Consider the following 17,436-nt stretch of genomic DNA (forward strand, 5'->3'; position numbering starts at 1 on the left):
GAAATTATTGCAGATTCACATTGGTGTAAGACATGCTTAGGAATCTGCACAGATAGTTTGTGGAATGTCATTACTTAAAGCCTTCTGGATCATAACTGTTACAAAAAAAGCTTGTCTATCTAGAAAGCCACCCTGTTTAGTTGACAGCCCGACACATTATGTTATAATAAAAAGGAAGAGTAACAGCATTTTCAAGCATATTGCATTTCAAGGATTTAAATAAGAAATCTGCAAACTTTCTCTCAGTTTTACACAGAATGTGTTATTTTCTTTCACAAGATGCACCCTTCAATTTTTTTCCCAAGGTAAGGTCCCCTGTATGTCCTCCTTGCAAGCCATCTGAGAGCAGGTGATAATGGCCATTTGTTGAAGATCTCCACACATCAAAGCTGCTCATTCAGAAGTGTAGTGCCTTGCTGTGTATGCCAATCAACTTCAGAGCATATGCTCAGCAGGGCCAAATTACACAAGGATGCAGCACACTCGTAGTGCCTGCTGTGCAGGGCTAAACTAAACATCACTGACATTTAGAATCCTCTCCTCTAGTCCCAGCTCCCTCAGGAACATGAACAACTAACCCATATATACATTTATTCACTAGCTTGCAGACAGCACATTCCAGATTCAGGGCATGCTCAGATCACTATGTATCTTTATCTGCTTAGATCTAGAAACACAAACATATCATTGAAATGTAAAATTTCTGAGCATGGGAACAGCAGCTCGTGCCACATGATCTCCACTGAGATTGCTGTCGAGCGAGTAAAAGCCAAATTCAAACTAATGTCAGAAAGAAATAATTTTAAACAGGGCAACCTTCATCTCCAATTCATCTCAGTGATGTGATGCAGAAAAGGCCTTTTATGAGAGAAGGATGATTCTAAAATTTTTGAAGGTTCATTTCAAAAGCTTTTAAAATTATTATCCAAAGCATCCCTTTTGTATAAAAAGCAGGCTGGAGCAATTTTTTTCATCTCATAAGCCTACCATCCTCATTTGGACTACTCAGAAATACCTTTCGCCCATAGTACTTTCATTCCATTGATAGGTACCTCACAGGAGTGCAGACATGCAAATTATTAATTTACACACCAAAAAATATCAGGATTTTGAGCCAAACTGAGTAAGAAATTCTAGATTGGTTAATTTAAAAATATTACCAAGGAATGAGGCAGCTCACTCATCCGAATGTTGAGAAATCATTAATTAGTTGGTCATACTGACACGAGACTCAAAGTTTCCTGTTCACTTCAGTAGAGACTGGGTGTGATCACAATTATTTTAAAAGATTGTAATAAAAAACCCGAAACACATGAAATCTGGTATTTTCTATTATACTTTCTTCAGTTATAGTGTTTTCTGTTAACTTGTTCTAGCTATTGTAGAGTCTAGTGGTCTAGAAAAAAGGCTGTCCTGGTCTTGCAGGACATGCATAGTTTTTAGCTTATGATTCCTGTTTTATTACATATTTTGTGTGGCCCTATAGAAGGGTTTTAGTATTTCAGTTTCTTAGTTTGTACAAGCTGGTTAATAGCATGTTACAACATAGAGGTGTTGTGCAAGTAACAAAAATGAGGAGTTCAGCTACTACAATGGAAACTAATGTACATTAAAGAAAAAGAATTATGTATCTCCCCTCTAATTCTCTTAGACTTTTGATGGAATAAATCTCTCAAGAAAAAATTCTTAGAGTGTCTTGAAATGCTAGGGTCTCTAAAGTCCGGCTATTAATTAAACTATTAATGTGTTTTTTCTCAGCTCTACTATGGAGGCAAAGAACCAGTCTAATGCTTGAGGAACCTCCTGTGAATAACAGCAGGTTTTTAACCTCCATTATTATTTTGCCTCTCACCAATCCAGTATCATTCTCTCTTTTTTTCCCTTTTCTACCTTTCTACTAACCTCCGGAAATATAAGGGCTAATTGTTTATATTCTTTCTTTATTGATGAGATAGACTTAAAAATTATTTAGCTTGAATGTAAAATTTTAATTTTTTTTCAGGGACTATAATTTAAAACGTTTGTATTCCATTCTTTTCACACAGGTACCACTACCTGAAAAAAGACACTATTTTAGCACATAACATGCCTGTTTAGATGAATGACGTTATGATTAAAAATCACCCAGAATTTAAACATACCTCATAACATGTGATGAGCATAAAGTTCACCCATAGCATACCAAAGGGGGTTATAATTAAAAAAAAAAATAATTAAGTGGTATTCATCTTAGTAAACTACATCCACTTTCCTGTCAGAAAAAAAAGCAGAGGTGAGAGAGGAAAGGAGAAATGGCAGGACAGCTCATTGTTTTTTTGTTTCTGGCCACTCCACATGAAATAAAAAGTTTGGCATGCAGCACATTCCACAGGAATATAATCAGCAAAGCACACAGACATAAGTCATTAATATTTTTTTGAGAGAATAGCACATAAAATAAGAAAGGCACAGAGTAAAGGGTAATGAGAAATTGACCTTCGTTCTGAAGTATCTGCTTGGGAACTATATGAATTCTCTTTATTGATCCATGTATTACAATGACAATTTCTACTCAAACCCTCATGTTATTTATAGTATCATATAACTTCTTTAAGCTTATTGCATATTTTAACAAAACAAGATCTGAAAGTCCTTTTCTCTTAACTCTCAAGAAGAATTGCAGGGGACTAGAGATTTTATTTCTAATCTTTAACTTTTGTGGTTTTGATTCTAATGCCTTTCTTTACTCACACTTAGTAATACATTCAGTATTACTGTGAGAGAGCAGAACAGTCATACTCTGGTACCCTGATGAGACAGAATAACACATTCTGATAAACCTGCGCTCGTTTAGGCTACATCTAAATAGACAGTCCCAGGAATGTATCTAAGACTCAGTATCCTACCTCCATACACAGTCCTTCCTCAGGCACTAATTTTCATGGAAAGACATTCCAGACTCACAGGGGGAAGGAAGGCACTACAAATTTTGGACTTATTTAGAACTTGTGCCAGCAGGGGAGCAGGTCTCAGGAGATCTCCTCCAAACAACATTTTTTCTATAATTCTATGTAAAATATGAGAAATCTCTCTGGCATCATGCTTCTGTGATATTCAGTGTCTGCTAGACAGCTGTGCACTGTGCATGCTCATTCCCGGTTCAGTCAGTATTGTCCACAGTGTGTGTATCACGCTGAAAGATTCATTTGAAATCAAATTCAAGCTTTAACCTGTGACTTCAAGAAAAACTTCGAGTTATCTAGCTCTTTCTTAGCATCAATACTAACATCATCAGGATCATTGTAGTTCTCTCCCTAATACATGTACAAGTTAGTGGTAATGGGGAAATCCATCTGTTCTGGAAAATGAAAAAAAAATATTAGTATGTTTCTTTGTTCCTGTGAAATTCTGCTGAATTGGAAGAAAGTAAATTCTTTACCCATGCTGTTTCTCTGAAGCTGACCAGTTAGTATGGCTCCTTTTTTTCTAAAAGGCAACTTCATATATCTTTTCTTCAGTTTGCAAAAGGCAAAGGAGCTGTATAAATATCATCAAATCAAAGACATGAAATACTAAAACATCAGAAAGAAATACTGTAAGATATTTGATTGTCTTTCACCTTTGGGTGAAAGACAATCTGAAATACAAACGTCTATTTAAGGCATAGTGAGATGATCAGACATATATTACTGCTCAGCTCAGGTGACTCTGATGATAATTCGTTTTATAACAAGAAGAAATAAAGTTGCTTGTGTTGCAGATAAGAGCAGTGAAGAAAATAACCCAAGTAGAAGTTCTCTAATAGTTGTCTTACCAGAACAGAAAAATGCTTGAGAACCTTGTAAACTGGACCATCAATCCTGTTTATAAAGACTGAATGTCAAGGTGTTAATGGTCCATGCGTGCAGAATCTTTCTCAAATTTTTGATATTTTCTTTTCATTTTCTCCCATACTCCATACACATACCCTGTCTCATATTTACAATGTATTTGTGAGAAACAAATTCTGTTGTTTTTTTTTTTTTATTTATTCTCATTTATACTGCTTTCCGCTCTGTTACTCATCCCAGAAATCACTACATTCCCAATCTGATTTGGGGTTTACTGCATACACACTAAAAACAATTATACTCAGACTCAGATTGCAACACAGTGATTTGATTATAAGTGACACCTTATGTTTTAGCTGCTCATTCACTTTCAACTCTTGTACATTATTTGAATTCTCACCAGCTGACTTGTACAATTTTGAACATTTTCAGCTTACACTGCACTACAGAATTGTAAAGCCATTGGGTACAGGCATGAAAGTTACAATGATGTATGAGACTGCCAACATAATGGCAATAGCCTACAAGTTTGAAGCTTATTCTCTATGCTTGTGTCCTCAGAGAAAATGACTGCAGTGCTGAGGGCCATATTTTGTGGGTTTAAGTGTTAATTAAGTGGTGTATAGGTCTCACTCTGGTTCCCTGCACAGGGGAAACTTATACCCTTTTTTGCTAGGTGAACTTATTCACAGCAGATTTATTTTGTTTGTTTGTTTTGTTGGGTTTTTTTTGTTGTTGTTGTTGTTTTATTTACTTTTTTTCAGCTGTACCCTTTTTTATCATTAGCCCTTCACAATTTATAGAAACTTGTTTGAATGTTTTATGTAAAGCATCAAGTGCTATGAATACAAAAAACATTCTATAAGCACTTCCAACTATTCATTATCTGAATTTCAGCTTTCAAAGAAAAATGTTTAGGTTCCCAGGACAAATATAAAAATGATTACTACACACTTACCTGGTCAGGTATTACATTAGATCCAGACATTGACTTAATGCCTCGGTTTCTTTCTCACTGTTTTTTGTGCTCCACCTTCCACCTAAAAGCAATCAGGAACAAATGCCAAAACAGAAACAGGCAAATTAGATCCTCTCAGTCTACAGCACTCACACCTGGTGCAGCTGGCACTTGTTAGGACTAAGCTGTTCATTATCCTTTTACTCAGTAGTGCATTCCTCACTTAGAAATCTCCGCAATAACATATCATACTGTATGGAGCCATGCACACTTCCTCCTCTACCTTAGGCTACTATATAATGAAAGGGTTGCTTATCTCCCACCCAGAGTTTGTGTGGGTAGGTCCATTCTCTGAAATGATTATTCAACCTACAGTTTTCTAGTCTCATATGAAAACAAAAAAATAGGATGAGGAAGCATTTAACAACATAACACTAAAACCTGGAGTGCAAACTGTGTCTTCCCCACAACTTTTCTTATAACCTGTAAACCTCCTGTTCAGTCTGAAGCTGTCACAGTTTTTACCTGTCATGACTTCCAACAATGGAATGTATCCACACTCTCCATGAGGACTACAGCTCCCATAATTTCCACGTTGAAAACTAATATCAGATATCAGAAAACTGATATCAGACCATCAATTTTCATAATTCACATAAAACTACCATCCGCAGCAATAATGTCTGTTCTCTTAATGGAAATTACCCTATAAGTGTCAGCATACATATTTGTTTCCAGAAAATATTCCACAAAGCACAATGAAAATATTACTGAAATAAAATGCTGTAGCCACTGCTCAATTTTTCATAAGGAGAAACAATAGACTTCAGCTTGCAAAAGACTTGTATGTATATTGGTACTTATATTCAGACTTGAATGGTTTGGAGGAACCCAAGAATGTTCAGCAGTGAAGACACAGTTTTCAAAGTAAAATATAACTTTCTATCAAAATAACCTTTTCTGAATACTCATTATATCATCTCATGAGTGGAGAAAAAGGATTTTATCTGTAGGATCTGTTCCACAATGCAAACATTTGGTATAGCATTTCTTGGGGCTAAATCTAGCCCCTTTTGTCATGCAAAGCTAGCTAGCAGGCATTGATTTCAGTGCAAGTACCTTTTGGGATTATTAGAATCCGTACATGGGAAATGAAAATGAAAATTAAAACTAGACTGAGTCATTCTAAAATATATAGGTAAAGATACCTAGTTTTGCTTGTTTTGTTTTGTTTTTTAATATTTTAAATATATTTCTTTTTCTATTCTCAACTAGAAGTTGGTTTGTGATAATAAAACTCTTCACATCATTACGTGCTGATTTGACCATCATGCTGACATAAGGGGAAGTACATTCTCAAAATCAATAGATTCTGTTTGTGTCACATTAGGATTGCAAAAACCCCACTCACCTAATTCTTTCATGCATCTTTAAGTGATAAAATGTATTCAGAAAGAGAAACTGTGGAAAAACTTGAAAATCAGTTATTAAGGCAATCATAGATTCATAAAATAGTAGTTTTCTTTCCTACCTGACATTAGCACGCTGCCTGAAAGGAAAGGGTTCTTACCAGAGTCTGAGTTAAAAAGCTCTCAAATAAACTGCCATGTGGACAAGACCAGGCACAATGGTAAATTTAATCAATTCATTAATTAAACAAGTCAAAAACATTCATGAGGATAAGACAGAAAGAAAAGAGTAATGTGGTCTTCTGTTCTGGTCAGATATTAGGCTGTGTCTATACAATTATGGTCTGAAAATTTCCTATTTGTTTTGTAAATTATAAAAAAGAATCAGCAGACATTATGACAGTCTGAATAAACTTCCTTTATCATCAACTTTTACTTTCATTTAAAGAAGAAATATTATATACAATAAAATAAATGGCTGGTATTTCATGTGAAGTGAGAGGGTTGGAAAATACCCATTAAAAACCTACAGCATTCAATGATTCATACTTGACCTTTTTCTGGAAGGATTAATTGTATCTCCTGCTCTGTGTTGCAATGACATTTTACCTAACAATACCCTGCCTTTATTTGGTATAACAGGTTATACTGGGTTGCTACAACTTGAAACAATTAAGATCTGAAAGTGAAGAATTTGAAAGGAAGCTAGTACTGACTGAAAGACTAAAAGCTGTCTTAATACAAGGACTGTAAAGCTACACCTGCCCCTCTGTAGATGGCAGGCTCTGGGCAACCTTCATAGCTTTGTCATGGAACTTACCTGGCAGGAGGCTGGGATAACACCCTGCCTCAGGTAACCTACAAAACCACCATGCGCTTGATAGTTGTACCAAGACCCCTTCGTTGTGTGAAGGAGGGAAGTCATATGCATTGCTGAAAAAAATCTGTTACTTGCCTCTGATCAGCTGTCCACTTATCTGTATCTTCACAGCTGAGGCGTTGGACCAGGACTCAGTTCTGGATTCTACTTGTGAATATGTTTTTGAGTATAAAAACCTACCCTTTCCTTGTCCATAGGTTTAAATCATGACATACTTTTTTTAATAAAATATAGGAAACTTATTCATCAACAATGTCTAAAGAGACTGAGGTATTCTCTTGCAAGTAAACTCATGCCAACTGCATGTGAATACAGGTATACCAGTGTATTTGAAAATTAGTCCAAAAGTGGTAACATCTGTGGCTGGAAATGTGGGACTGCTGGAGTTTATTTTTAAAGGTGATTCAACTGGTTTTGCATTACTTGCAATTCTATAAATGATATTTCAATTAAAATTACATATCTTTTATATTAATTGTTGATACCGCCAGCTTGTGAAATCTGGCATAATGAACTGTGTCAATGTTGCCGTCACTGGAAGTTACATTAACAAAGAAAGAAATGACAAAAAGACACATATACCCCCCAACATAAGACCTGTCTTATAATTGAAAAAACAAGCTGTTATGAAGAGCAGGGAATTTACTTTTTTGCTGTTAATATTTTGAAATGAAAAATAACCCACAACAAACCAAGGCTAGATTTAGGCAACAAAAATACTCAAGTAAGATTCAAAATGAGCACCTATTCCAGAATCATCCATCCTTTTACCATCAGTTATCAATGCTACCTACCTTTTGTCTTACTGGCTGTTTATTCCAAACTTCACAAATCAAAACCTTTCCACATCAGTAAAGATACACATCTATGTGTTCATAAGCACTGTGGAGTGAGTCTGTATATAGGTATCTACCACAGAATAGCTGGCCCATTTTCGTTTGATGAACAGGAATTTGAGATGCCAGTATTGGACTTCAAGTAGTTGTTGGGAGTGCACAGAGAAAGAACAGTTCTATTTTGTATACATTGAGGAAAAGCTTTGCCTGAATATGTGTGGTGTGATGAGCATTCCCTAGAGGAACATCTGCAAGATTTTTATTTTGACGAGATTTTGAGGAGAGTGCACTACTGCCTTCATACTATAAATGTTTTCTCCATTCATGTAATGAAACAGGTAACCTCTACTCATCCCTCATATCTGCCTGTAATTGTCACACAGATTTCATTCAAGCAAGCATCTGAAATGGTAGAAGGAGAAGAAAGGGAATTTTCTAAATCATTACATATCCTTTCTGAAGACAAGGCTGACATTTTCATTTTGTTTATTTCACTGGTTTAATTTTTGTGATGGAGGAGTGGGGGTAGAGGGAGAAAAAAAAAAAAAAAAAGAATCGTTGTGTTGCAATGCTAATGAACACATTTACAGGGCTCTGTACAGAAACTCTGCTTCAGCTCGCTTTTATTAGCCGTGTTGGAAGATGTCTTAGTTGCAGTTGCACAAAAAGCATTGTCAGGGCTTTTATATTTTCTCATTTAAAATACTATGACATTGGAGAGGGACTAGTTCTGCAGCACATAAGCCAGTATAATACAGCAGCTAGACTAATTTTGCAGTGTGATTACAAAACCCATCACAGTGACTTATACAGCAAGTTGAATTGGTTTCCATATTCCACAAAGCCAGAAAATTGTCTTGCACAAACAGTGTACAAATGTGGAAATAATACAAGTCCAGCTTCTCTGAATGATAAGACTACAGAAAGTTTCCATTGCTCACTCCACCAGTACTCTGTCTGCTGCTAATGACACCTGCTACATTCTGAAAGAAAACTAATAATGATGAATACTCCCCCCACCATTTTTTTTGTCCTTTTAATAAACTTTAATTTACTAGGACATCCTGCTAATACTAAAACCATTCCAAATCAGAAAAATATTTTTTTGAGTAACCTCTTTTCACTTCGCTTGATCAGAGGTACTTATGAATGTGTGTTGCTACTGAACATTCTTTTTATTACCTAAAAAGCACCATCATTAGCTTTAGAATTTCCAGTGTGTTTTAAAATACAGAAACAGTTATTTGGTATAAGTAAGCCAGACTGTTCACTACAAGTCTTCCTGTGATAGGGTTTTGTATTGCTTCTAGTCATACCTTTTATTTATTTATTTGCTTATTTTATTCAGCACTTAAACTTGTTCAAGTAACAACAGAGTCCTCTAACTACAACTGAAAAGTAAAGTCACTTGCATACTGTTGTGGGTAAGAGAGAGGGAAGAGAGTTTGGTGAATCTAACTATCCTGGCCTACCTGCTTACTTCCAGTCAGTGAGCACACCAGCTGAAATAAGCTGAAATAGAGCTATGTGATCTTAATGAACTTAATTCCTAATATTATGTTCACAGTATTACAGCTCAGGATAGTGAAGTGGTGGAGAGAGGGGCAGGGAAAAGGGGAGAAACAAATGGCTTAATTAAGACTTAAATTTTACATCCCCCAAAAATCAGATACAGAAACAGATTACCTGCCAAGGTTTCCTCCAGCTGGACAAACTTTGGAGAAGCTTTCTAAGCCCATTTATCCGTTTCTAGAATTCCATGACCATGCAGGCTGTTAAAAAAATATGCCAGGCACACGTGTAGGTACATGCAACTGCATGGAAATAACATAATTGATTTATTTTTCTCTGTATATGAGAATCAGCAGATCCATCTCTAGCAGACCTGTACAAATAAAGTTATTTTGAACATACTGTATTGCAGACATTCTGTCAGTTCTCCAAATTGAGGATTGTTACTGCTGTACGGTAACATAGTTGATGGTATTTGGAGTTGCCATAGTGCTAAATGTTTCTCCTGTGATCAGCAACTGCTGATTTAAAAGAAAATCTTCAGCCATTTTATTTTCTGTATATTTCACAGTCATTTCAAACTCATCATAGACAAAAAGGTATAAATAATACCAGATAGAAAATTTATTGTGTCTAACTGAGCTTCCCATGATCTGATTTCAAGGTCATAGCACACAAATAGCATGTGCTTTCAGTTACTGGAAATGACAGGATATGTCGAAGACCTTTAGTCATCTGAGTTATAATTTGTAAACATGTACACACATTCACTTCTCAGTACTTGCATATATAAGTGCCTCAGCTTAATTTTGTATCTGGACAATGCCCATGCCAAAAATGTAGAATTCCACCTTTCATGTGTGGGATGATTTACTTTAGCAATTCTGACAAAATGAGATAGCTAGGTGAAGGTAAGCCAGAATTGGTGGGACTCTAAGGCGCTTGGCACTTGTAAAAGATTTTGAGAATTTAATTCTCAAATTTATCAGTATTAATAATTCTAATTTAATGCATTTTCCGTGTCACTTACAATGAGTCAATTGCTAATTAAATGTTGTTGAAAAAGATGAATTACCATTTTACATGCTTAAAAAGAATGTCACCAATATGTCTAAATCTAGAGGTGAAACGTAGAACAATATGATTCTAATCCCCCTCAATACCGCTGTTATCCAAAACAATTTTATACTGAATTAATTTCTTTGTCAAAAAAGGAGAAGTACTAGAAAACTAACGATCAACATTTAAACCCCTAATGTGTTTTGGTATAAATTTTATATTCAAATTACATGGAATTAGTTTGCAGAATGAATTATTTCCCTTTGGTGGGGCAGCAATGACTTCAAGAAATAGCACGTTGCTATTGACAGATCACAAATTCATTAATTTCTTTCTCCCCTCTGCATTGTAGATATTCATGTTTAAAACCTGTATAAATGCACAATTTACAGTATGCCCAGCAGTAGCAGCTACCATCTCTTTTCGACTGACAATGATGAGATTTCTGTCATGCTTTGCCTCTCCTACAGTGCCAGTGATGGGATTTTTTTTTCCTGGAAATCTTATTACTGAATGCGCTGTCATGGTCTCAGATGGAACTTTCAATCAAAAAGGCAATCAAAGAGTTATCCATTTGTGAGTTTTCCTACAAAAGAGCTTTGCAAAACTCTGCAGTAGATAATATAACTCATAGTCAGAGCTACTTGCCCTAAACACTTATGTGACTATAGACAATAATGTGATCCATATCTCACAGCACCTTCCTTTGCTCCCAGGATTGGGATGTAGTCTAGAAATTGGCTTAGTCTAAATTTCAAATCAGACTTTTCCATTTACACTACTATTAGATTTGGCATGGCAATTCAGAACACCCTGACACTTGGTCCAAGTGATTAGTAAGAATGTGTTTGGCTTTGATTACAATCTGTTACATAAACCTGTTTGATTTCATTGAAATCTTGATGACTGCTTCTTTTCTATCTTTAGATTACCTCACTGTTCAATTTATAGTATTATCCAAATTGCTGTATAAAGTTATTCAGAAGCAATTTTTTTTAATGCAGTGTAACTTAAATGAATTTGAACTTCATTAATGACAACAAAATCTTTATAATACATATAAAAGTGGTGTTAGCATGTTAGTTGTCCACAAACTACAGTCATTACAACCAGCCATGCCACAGCTAAAGTAAATGTTTCCATTTTGAAATATAGGCAAAATTGAGGGTGATGCATTAAGACATTTTTATCTGCAGAACAAACATTACAGGAGCTTAAAAAGAGGGGATTGTTCTTACTAGCAATAACAAAAAAGTGTGAGGTTATTTTTCAGCATGGAGCAGGGAATTAGATACACATAACTCCTGTGGTCAAGGCTGCTGTGTATTTAATTCTGCAAACATTGTCAAAAATTGCTTCAAACATTACCCTTTTTTATTTTGACTGTATTCAATTAATAAATAAATAATTTTTAAGGAACTACATTCCTCAAAAAACTATGAAGATATTCAGGCAGATTCCTTTCTGCAGTGTACAGGTAAAACTGAAAGAAAATCAGTAACAAGAGAAATATTTATAAAAATATATTTCACAAAGTAGGAAACAATACAGGAGTTTCTCTGAATACAATACATGGAGTAAATAAACAAACAATAATATAGCTTCAAAACAAAGTAGAAAATTAAAATGATTTGCATGTAATACGCAGTTTTATTATACAATTGCTACTTCTAAATGGCAAGTTTGCATTACAAATTGAGTATGCTCGCAGCTTCTAGTGTTCTTTCTCTGTGTGCAAGAGCCCTGGTGCATCACTATGAATATTATAGAAAAGAAATGCTAATAACATAAGCAGTAAAATTATGTACACACTGGTTCCTGCTCTAATACAGTGGAGAACTATAAGCATGTTTTTTACTGTACTGTTATGTGTATAATTCTAAAAGTCTATAGTTTAAATATTCACATGAACCAGTTTACTTCCAGCTGTTTGTGCTTGTATTAAAAACACCAGGTACTAGATTTATGAAGAAGATATAAAACTGTCAAAAGTTTTCTCTGGGAAAGTTTTATTCCTGCCAGCATTCTCTTAAAATTCAGCTACTGCAAATGGATAGGTTACTGCTTTAACCTGCAACAATTTGTAATTTTTCTTTTCAAAATGTACATGTATTAAACATTCATTATATATAGAAAAAAAATCTAAAGGATATAATTTAGTTTTCTTCATAATCTTACTCTATATGTTATCAGTCTTAATAAATAAAAGCAGTAATGGACATCAATAAAATACTTATTTCAAAGATTAAACAAATAAATTTGATCTTTAGCAATAAAATCAGCAATTCTTTCATATATGTAAGTCCATCCCCTTTCACAGTTTTTTCTTTCCTTTCAGAAGATGAAGCACAGGATTGATCCTTCTTATAGAAAAAGATCCTTTTGTAAAACAAGGTTTTGTAGCCCTGCCTCTGAATCTCTGCACATTAGTAGGCTTTATTACCCATCACTGGAATGGATTAAGAACATGTGAATATTTTAAGGCTTGACACAATATTTAAAGATGATATTCAGTCTGTGGTTACGTGGCCAACAATTACTGTATGTACAATGTATGGTCACTGCACAGTAGAAGCCAGTAGGAAATTACAATGCTATTTCTATTCAGCATTGCTAAGAAGACCATGATATTGCTTTTAACATTTCTGTGGCAGGATCTTTGTTGGCAATGCAGAAACAAACCATTAGCTTTACACATACTGGCAGGAGATACTGTTCAACAGCAAAATCCCTGCAAGTCCATTTTCTAAGAAAGCACCAATTTCTTTTTGTTCTTTTCAATTCACTGAAGATAATCAAAGATCCAAATCTCCATCTTCAGAGTGGTCAAGTGAATACCAAATATCCAAAGACTTCTAGACACTCCACATACTTTACTTCACACTCCACAAGACTTAACCTCCTAACATATACTTTTTTTTTTTTTTTTTTGGTTCAACATTACAATGTAATTGATTTTATAGATGACCGGCGCTAAACTTGCCTCTAAAACAAAAAGCCACATCAGTTTTAACTAACAGCAGTGGCCCTAGAATATTACATGATCATTAAGTCAACATTGAAAAAGTTTGTGATCCACTGTCAAGTCTCTTTGTCACTTTCTCCAACTGAGTAAAGTTCTCCAAGTCTTTTAAAGCGAGGACCCCATTCACTGAGGTAGTCAAAATTCTGATCTGAGTCTGATGTAGAGGACTCCAATGAGCTAAGGGAACCAGCTGCTGACCCTCTTCCTTCATAGCCATAAATCTGGATAGAGTCATATGGTGGAGCAGTGGGATCATTATCAGCTTCATGGAGCCTTACATTAATAAATTCATCAACATCAACACCATTAGGAACAGGTGCAAGACCCTGCCTGGGCATAAATTGAAGATCAGGTTTAATATCCTTGCGAGGCAAAAATCCATTAATTCCATCTGGATTTTGCAAAGTTGCAATGTCAAAAGCTTCTGTATCTTCTTCTCCACCTCCTTCATCATCATACCGAATAATATTTTCCCTCACATCTTCATCATCTTTGATGATTAGAGGCTCATTCTTATGTCTTCTTAGTGTTACAAACAGCACCACAATGACTGCAAAGAAAGCATCACAGGCTGATTAGGTAAAAAGTTTCCAATCAAAGAACTACACGTTAAGGGCAGTTGCAGAAGGTGATATGTTGCTTTTTGTGAAAATAAGAGCAATAAGGGTAGTGAAAATCTTGAAGACCTATAACTTCAACCCCATTCACATGATAAAAATTTGATCGGGAGCTGTGGTTACTCCTCTAGTTTTCTATTATCAGCTTGTATTTACATCTGAGTCTCAATTTTATCTAAGCAGTAAGATTTTGCATCCTTCCAGTTTTAAGCCTCAAAATTAAACAACTTTTCCCTTTGGAAAAGTTGCAAATCTAAGTGAAGTCAACCTATCATCATTCACTGAACATAGCCTGTAATGATCTACATTATGATGGAATTTTCCAAAATTAGAGGATGTTTTTCTGAAAACATAGCCCTGATGACAGAAGGAAATTGGTGTCTATTTTTTGTGTTGCAACAGGCTCACATTATATAACTGAAAAGAGAATGAGACAGTAAAGCAAAAAAGAAAGAGCTTAGGTATACCATTTTCAGAATCATGGACAGATGCATAAAAAGCTTTAAAATGGTTACACTGATGTTTTTGCAGCTTAATGCTGAAATCTCAGTTACTGATGTAAATCTCAGTTACAAAGTGAAGCTGCAAAGTGCAGAAATAGGCCTCTTCCTTCACTGTTCTCTCCCTTGCATGATGTTTTATACAAATTTTGTATGTTTTATTGAAATATAGTACTTCTGATCTTGTAAAACTGTAATATCTCTTGTGCCATTCCAATCCAGGATAAACTCATACAAGCCTTAGAAGATACAACCAATTCATTTTCCATCTGTGCAGTACATACTGTGTTCATCTTGCTATTTAACATACCTGATTTTATTTTCAGTTTCATATTCCATACCTGTTTATTATGTAATGTGTGTAAGACTATTTCAGATTGGGACTTTGTTCTATATGCTTTTGTTCAAGTCTCAGTAAGTAAGGATGCAGTCCTGAAATGTTTTTCAGTACTGCTGCACATTACATTGTATTAGATTGTATGTCCTTCCATGTGACTTCTTTGCTTGCTTCCAGCCACCCAGGAATCAGAAAAATTTTGAACACCAGACTGTGAAACGAATACGTACCTAGCAGCAAAATGATGCATGCTAATATTGCAATTAGGGCTCCCATACTGAGTCCAATGGGAAGTACGTATGCTTCAACATTACAGGACTGGACAATACCATCACTGCTGCAACCACAGACTCGAATAGTGAGAGTGCTAGTGCTGCTCATAGGAGGGTTCCCACTATCGCTTATTATGATTGGCAGTAGATACACTTCTTGCTTCTGTCGGCTGAATCCACTATGCTTTGCCAATATGCTGAGAGTGTTATCTGGAAAAGGGAAAACTTGCATTGGTTTACCACACAGAATAACAGCTAAAACCACAGCTTTTTCTTAATGCATTCAGAAAATCTCTATACAAACACATATGCACTTTATTACACTCATTATACCAGCAGCATGTGGCACAGAAATCCTTCCCCTTTCTGTCTGGCTGCCCATGCCCAAAAATGAGTGAATGCAACATATGCATTTTCTTGTGTCATGTGGTAGGAAGTTTATTTGGTATTTAAGCACATGGGTAATTGTTTCATACAAAAGAACAATGAAGCCTCGTTGTCCCACTCAATGACTAAGAAACTGGAATTCAAGTAGGCTCCTTCTGAAGTTCAAGGTCTTTGATTTCACAGTCTTACTGTATCTTTCCATGGTGCAATCACCTACCAATCACTCTTACACAGCCTAGAGAGGTTCTTACTATAATTTATATTGCAGATTATGTCATCATTTCAGCATTTTCCTTAGCATTTAGCGCATGCAACACATGAAGATCAACCTAAAAATTAACTACTGTATAAAGAGTACACATATGCTCACTTCATAATACCTTTGCAGAACAAAAAATATTTCTAATTATTTGTCTTTCCATGACAGAAGTTTTTTATCTGTTCAAGTTGGAAACAGTCACATCAAAACTGATGGCACCCTGGAGCTAAATAATTAGTCTAGTCCTTCTTTGTGGCCTTTACAAAATTAAAGGAAGCATATGTGCTTACTGAAAATAAATTCCAGGTATAAGCTTTTAAGAATTCTGACAGCTCAAATAGGAGCAAACTCCTTGACGATACCCTGTATCGTATGTGCCACTATAATGCAGTGGAAAAGTCAAGTGTGTTTTAAGACAACAACTAGCACACATTAGAATTAAGCAAAAACTGCACTCCTCCTCCTTGCTTGAATGTATCCGAGGTTTAAACTCATGAGTGCAAGTTAAACCACTTCCAGTGTCATGCTTACTCTCTAGCTGAACTGCAAGGAACAAAAGCAGATGTTATGTTAGTAAAATAATATTGTAAATAAGTTTTCCTGAATATCAGTGTGTATAGCTTTACCAAAGAGCGCCACATCTATTGTTATGTGTAAAAGGTACATTTTTTTATCTGATAGCATTCTTTTCCTCCTCTGCACACACACACACACATTTTCAAATACTGGAAAATAAATTTATCTGTCTATTTGATTTTCTCCTACAAAATTAAAAATATCTCAGCAGAAGTTGCATCCTTAATCCTTTTGCTTTAACCTTTTAAAGGAGAAAAAACTGTGGGGCTCAATTTCCAGTTCTGTCTGTCTTTGAGATAAATCCCACTCAGAAGTATCACATCTGTAGTCATTTACTCAGAACTCCAGAGACTTTCATAGTTATATTACACAGTGACTTCTTGTGCTGTAGAAATCTGTACTGATACAGACTGTGCCTTCCTATAAGCCTGGTACAGTCCTTCTCTGTCCAAGCTGGAGGAAAGGATTGATATGCTGAGCCCTGGCATCCCTGCCCTTTACAGATATGCAAAAGAGCTAAGGCACATGGCTTTAGGAAGAAAGAAAAGAAAAAAGAAGCTCCTCTTGGTGACAGCTTCAGACCCCTTCCATCTTTCTGACACACTCACTGCTGCTCCTCCTCGTTCAGAAAATTCTTGTAAACCAGAATCACAGAATAAAACAAAGTAGAAAAGGAGGAGTGCTATAAAGAGACAAATAGAAGAGGACATAAAAAACGAGAGGAAGGAGAAGGGATAGAGAAAATAAAGTGCTCATTTCTGCCAATCAGTAAAGCTGTGCTGAGTATAAGAAACTAACTGGTACCAGTAACAGTTATCAAATCAAGTTCAAAATAAATGAAGCAAAAGATATGCATGGTATTTGGGAAATTTAGCTGAACTATTTAAGTGTAAAAGAAATTGTAATGGCTGAATAGTTAGTATTATGTAAGACGAGATAGAAAACAAGGAGAGAAGATAAACTTTTTTTACAGAGGTGTGGTTTGGGGGGGGTGTTTTTG

General features: G+C 35.5%; 1 protein-coding gene across 5 annotated transcripts in view; it reads right to left on the minus strand.

Annotated features, from left to right (window-relative positions):
* Positions 1 to 11,973: 11,973 nt before the first annotated feature.
* The window catches only part of CDH8 (cadherin 8), a 214,158-nt gene continuing 208,695 nt past the window's right edge, over positions 11,974 to 17,436 (minus strand). For 2 of the 5 annotated variants that reach the window (XM_037409396.1, XM_037409401.1), the window contains 2 exons: positions 15,173 to 15,424; positions 11,974 to 14,038 (listed from right to left, as the gene is read on the minus strand). In XM_037409396.1, the coding sequence (XP_037265293.1) occupies positions 13,545 to 14,038; positions 15,173 to 15,424 (746 nt within the window). In that variant the 3' untranslated portion in view covers positions 11,974 to 13,544. Of the gene's footprint in view, positions 14,039 to 15,172; positions 15,425 to 17,436 lie in introns of those variants that run through there. The other 3 variants (XM_037409398.1, XM_037409397.1, XM_037409400.1) reach the window with 3 other exon arrangements.

This window comes from Falco rusticolus, chromosome 15 (assembly GCF_015220075.1).
Source record: "Falco rusticolus isolate bFalRus1 chromosome 15, bFalRus1.pri, whole genome shotgun sequence".
In the NCBI taxonomy this organism is placed as follows: domain Eukaryota; kingdom Metazoa; phylum Chordata; class Aves; order Falconiformes; family Falconidae; genus Falco; species Falco rusticolus.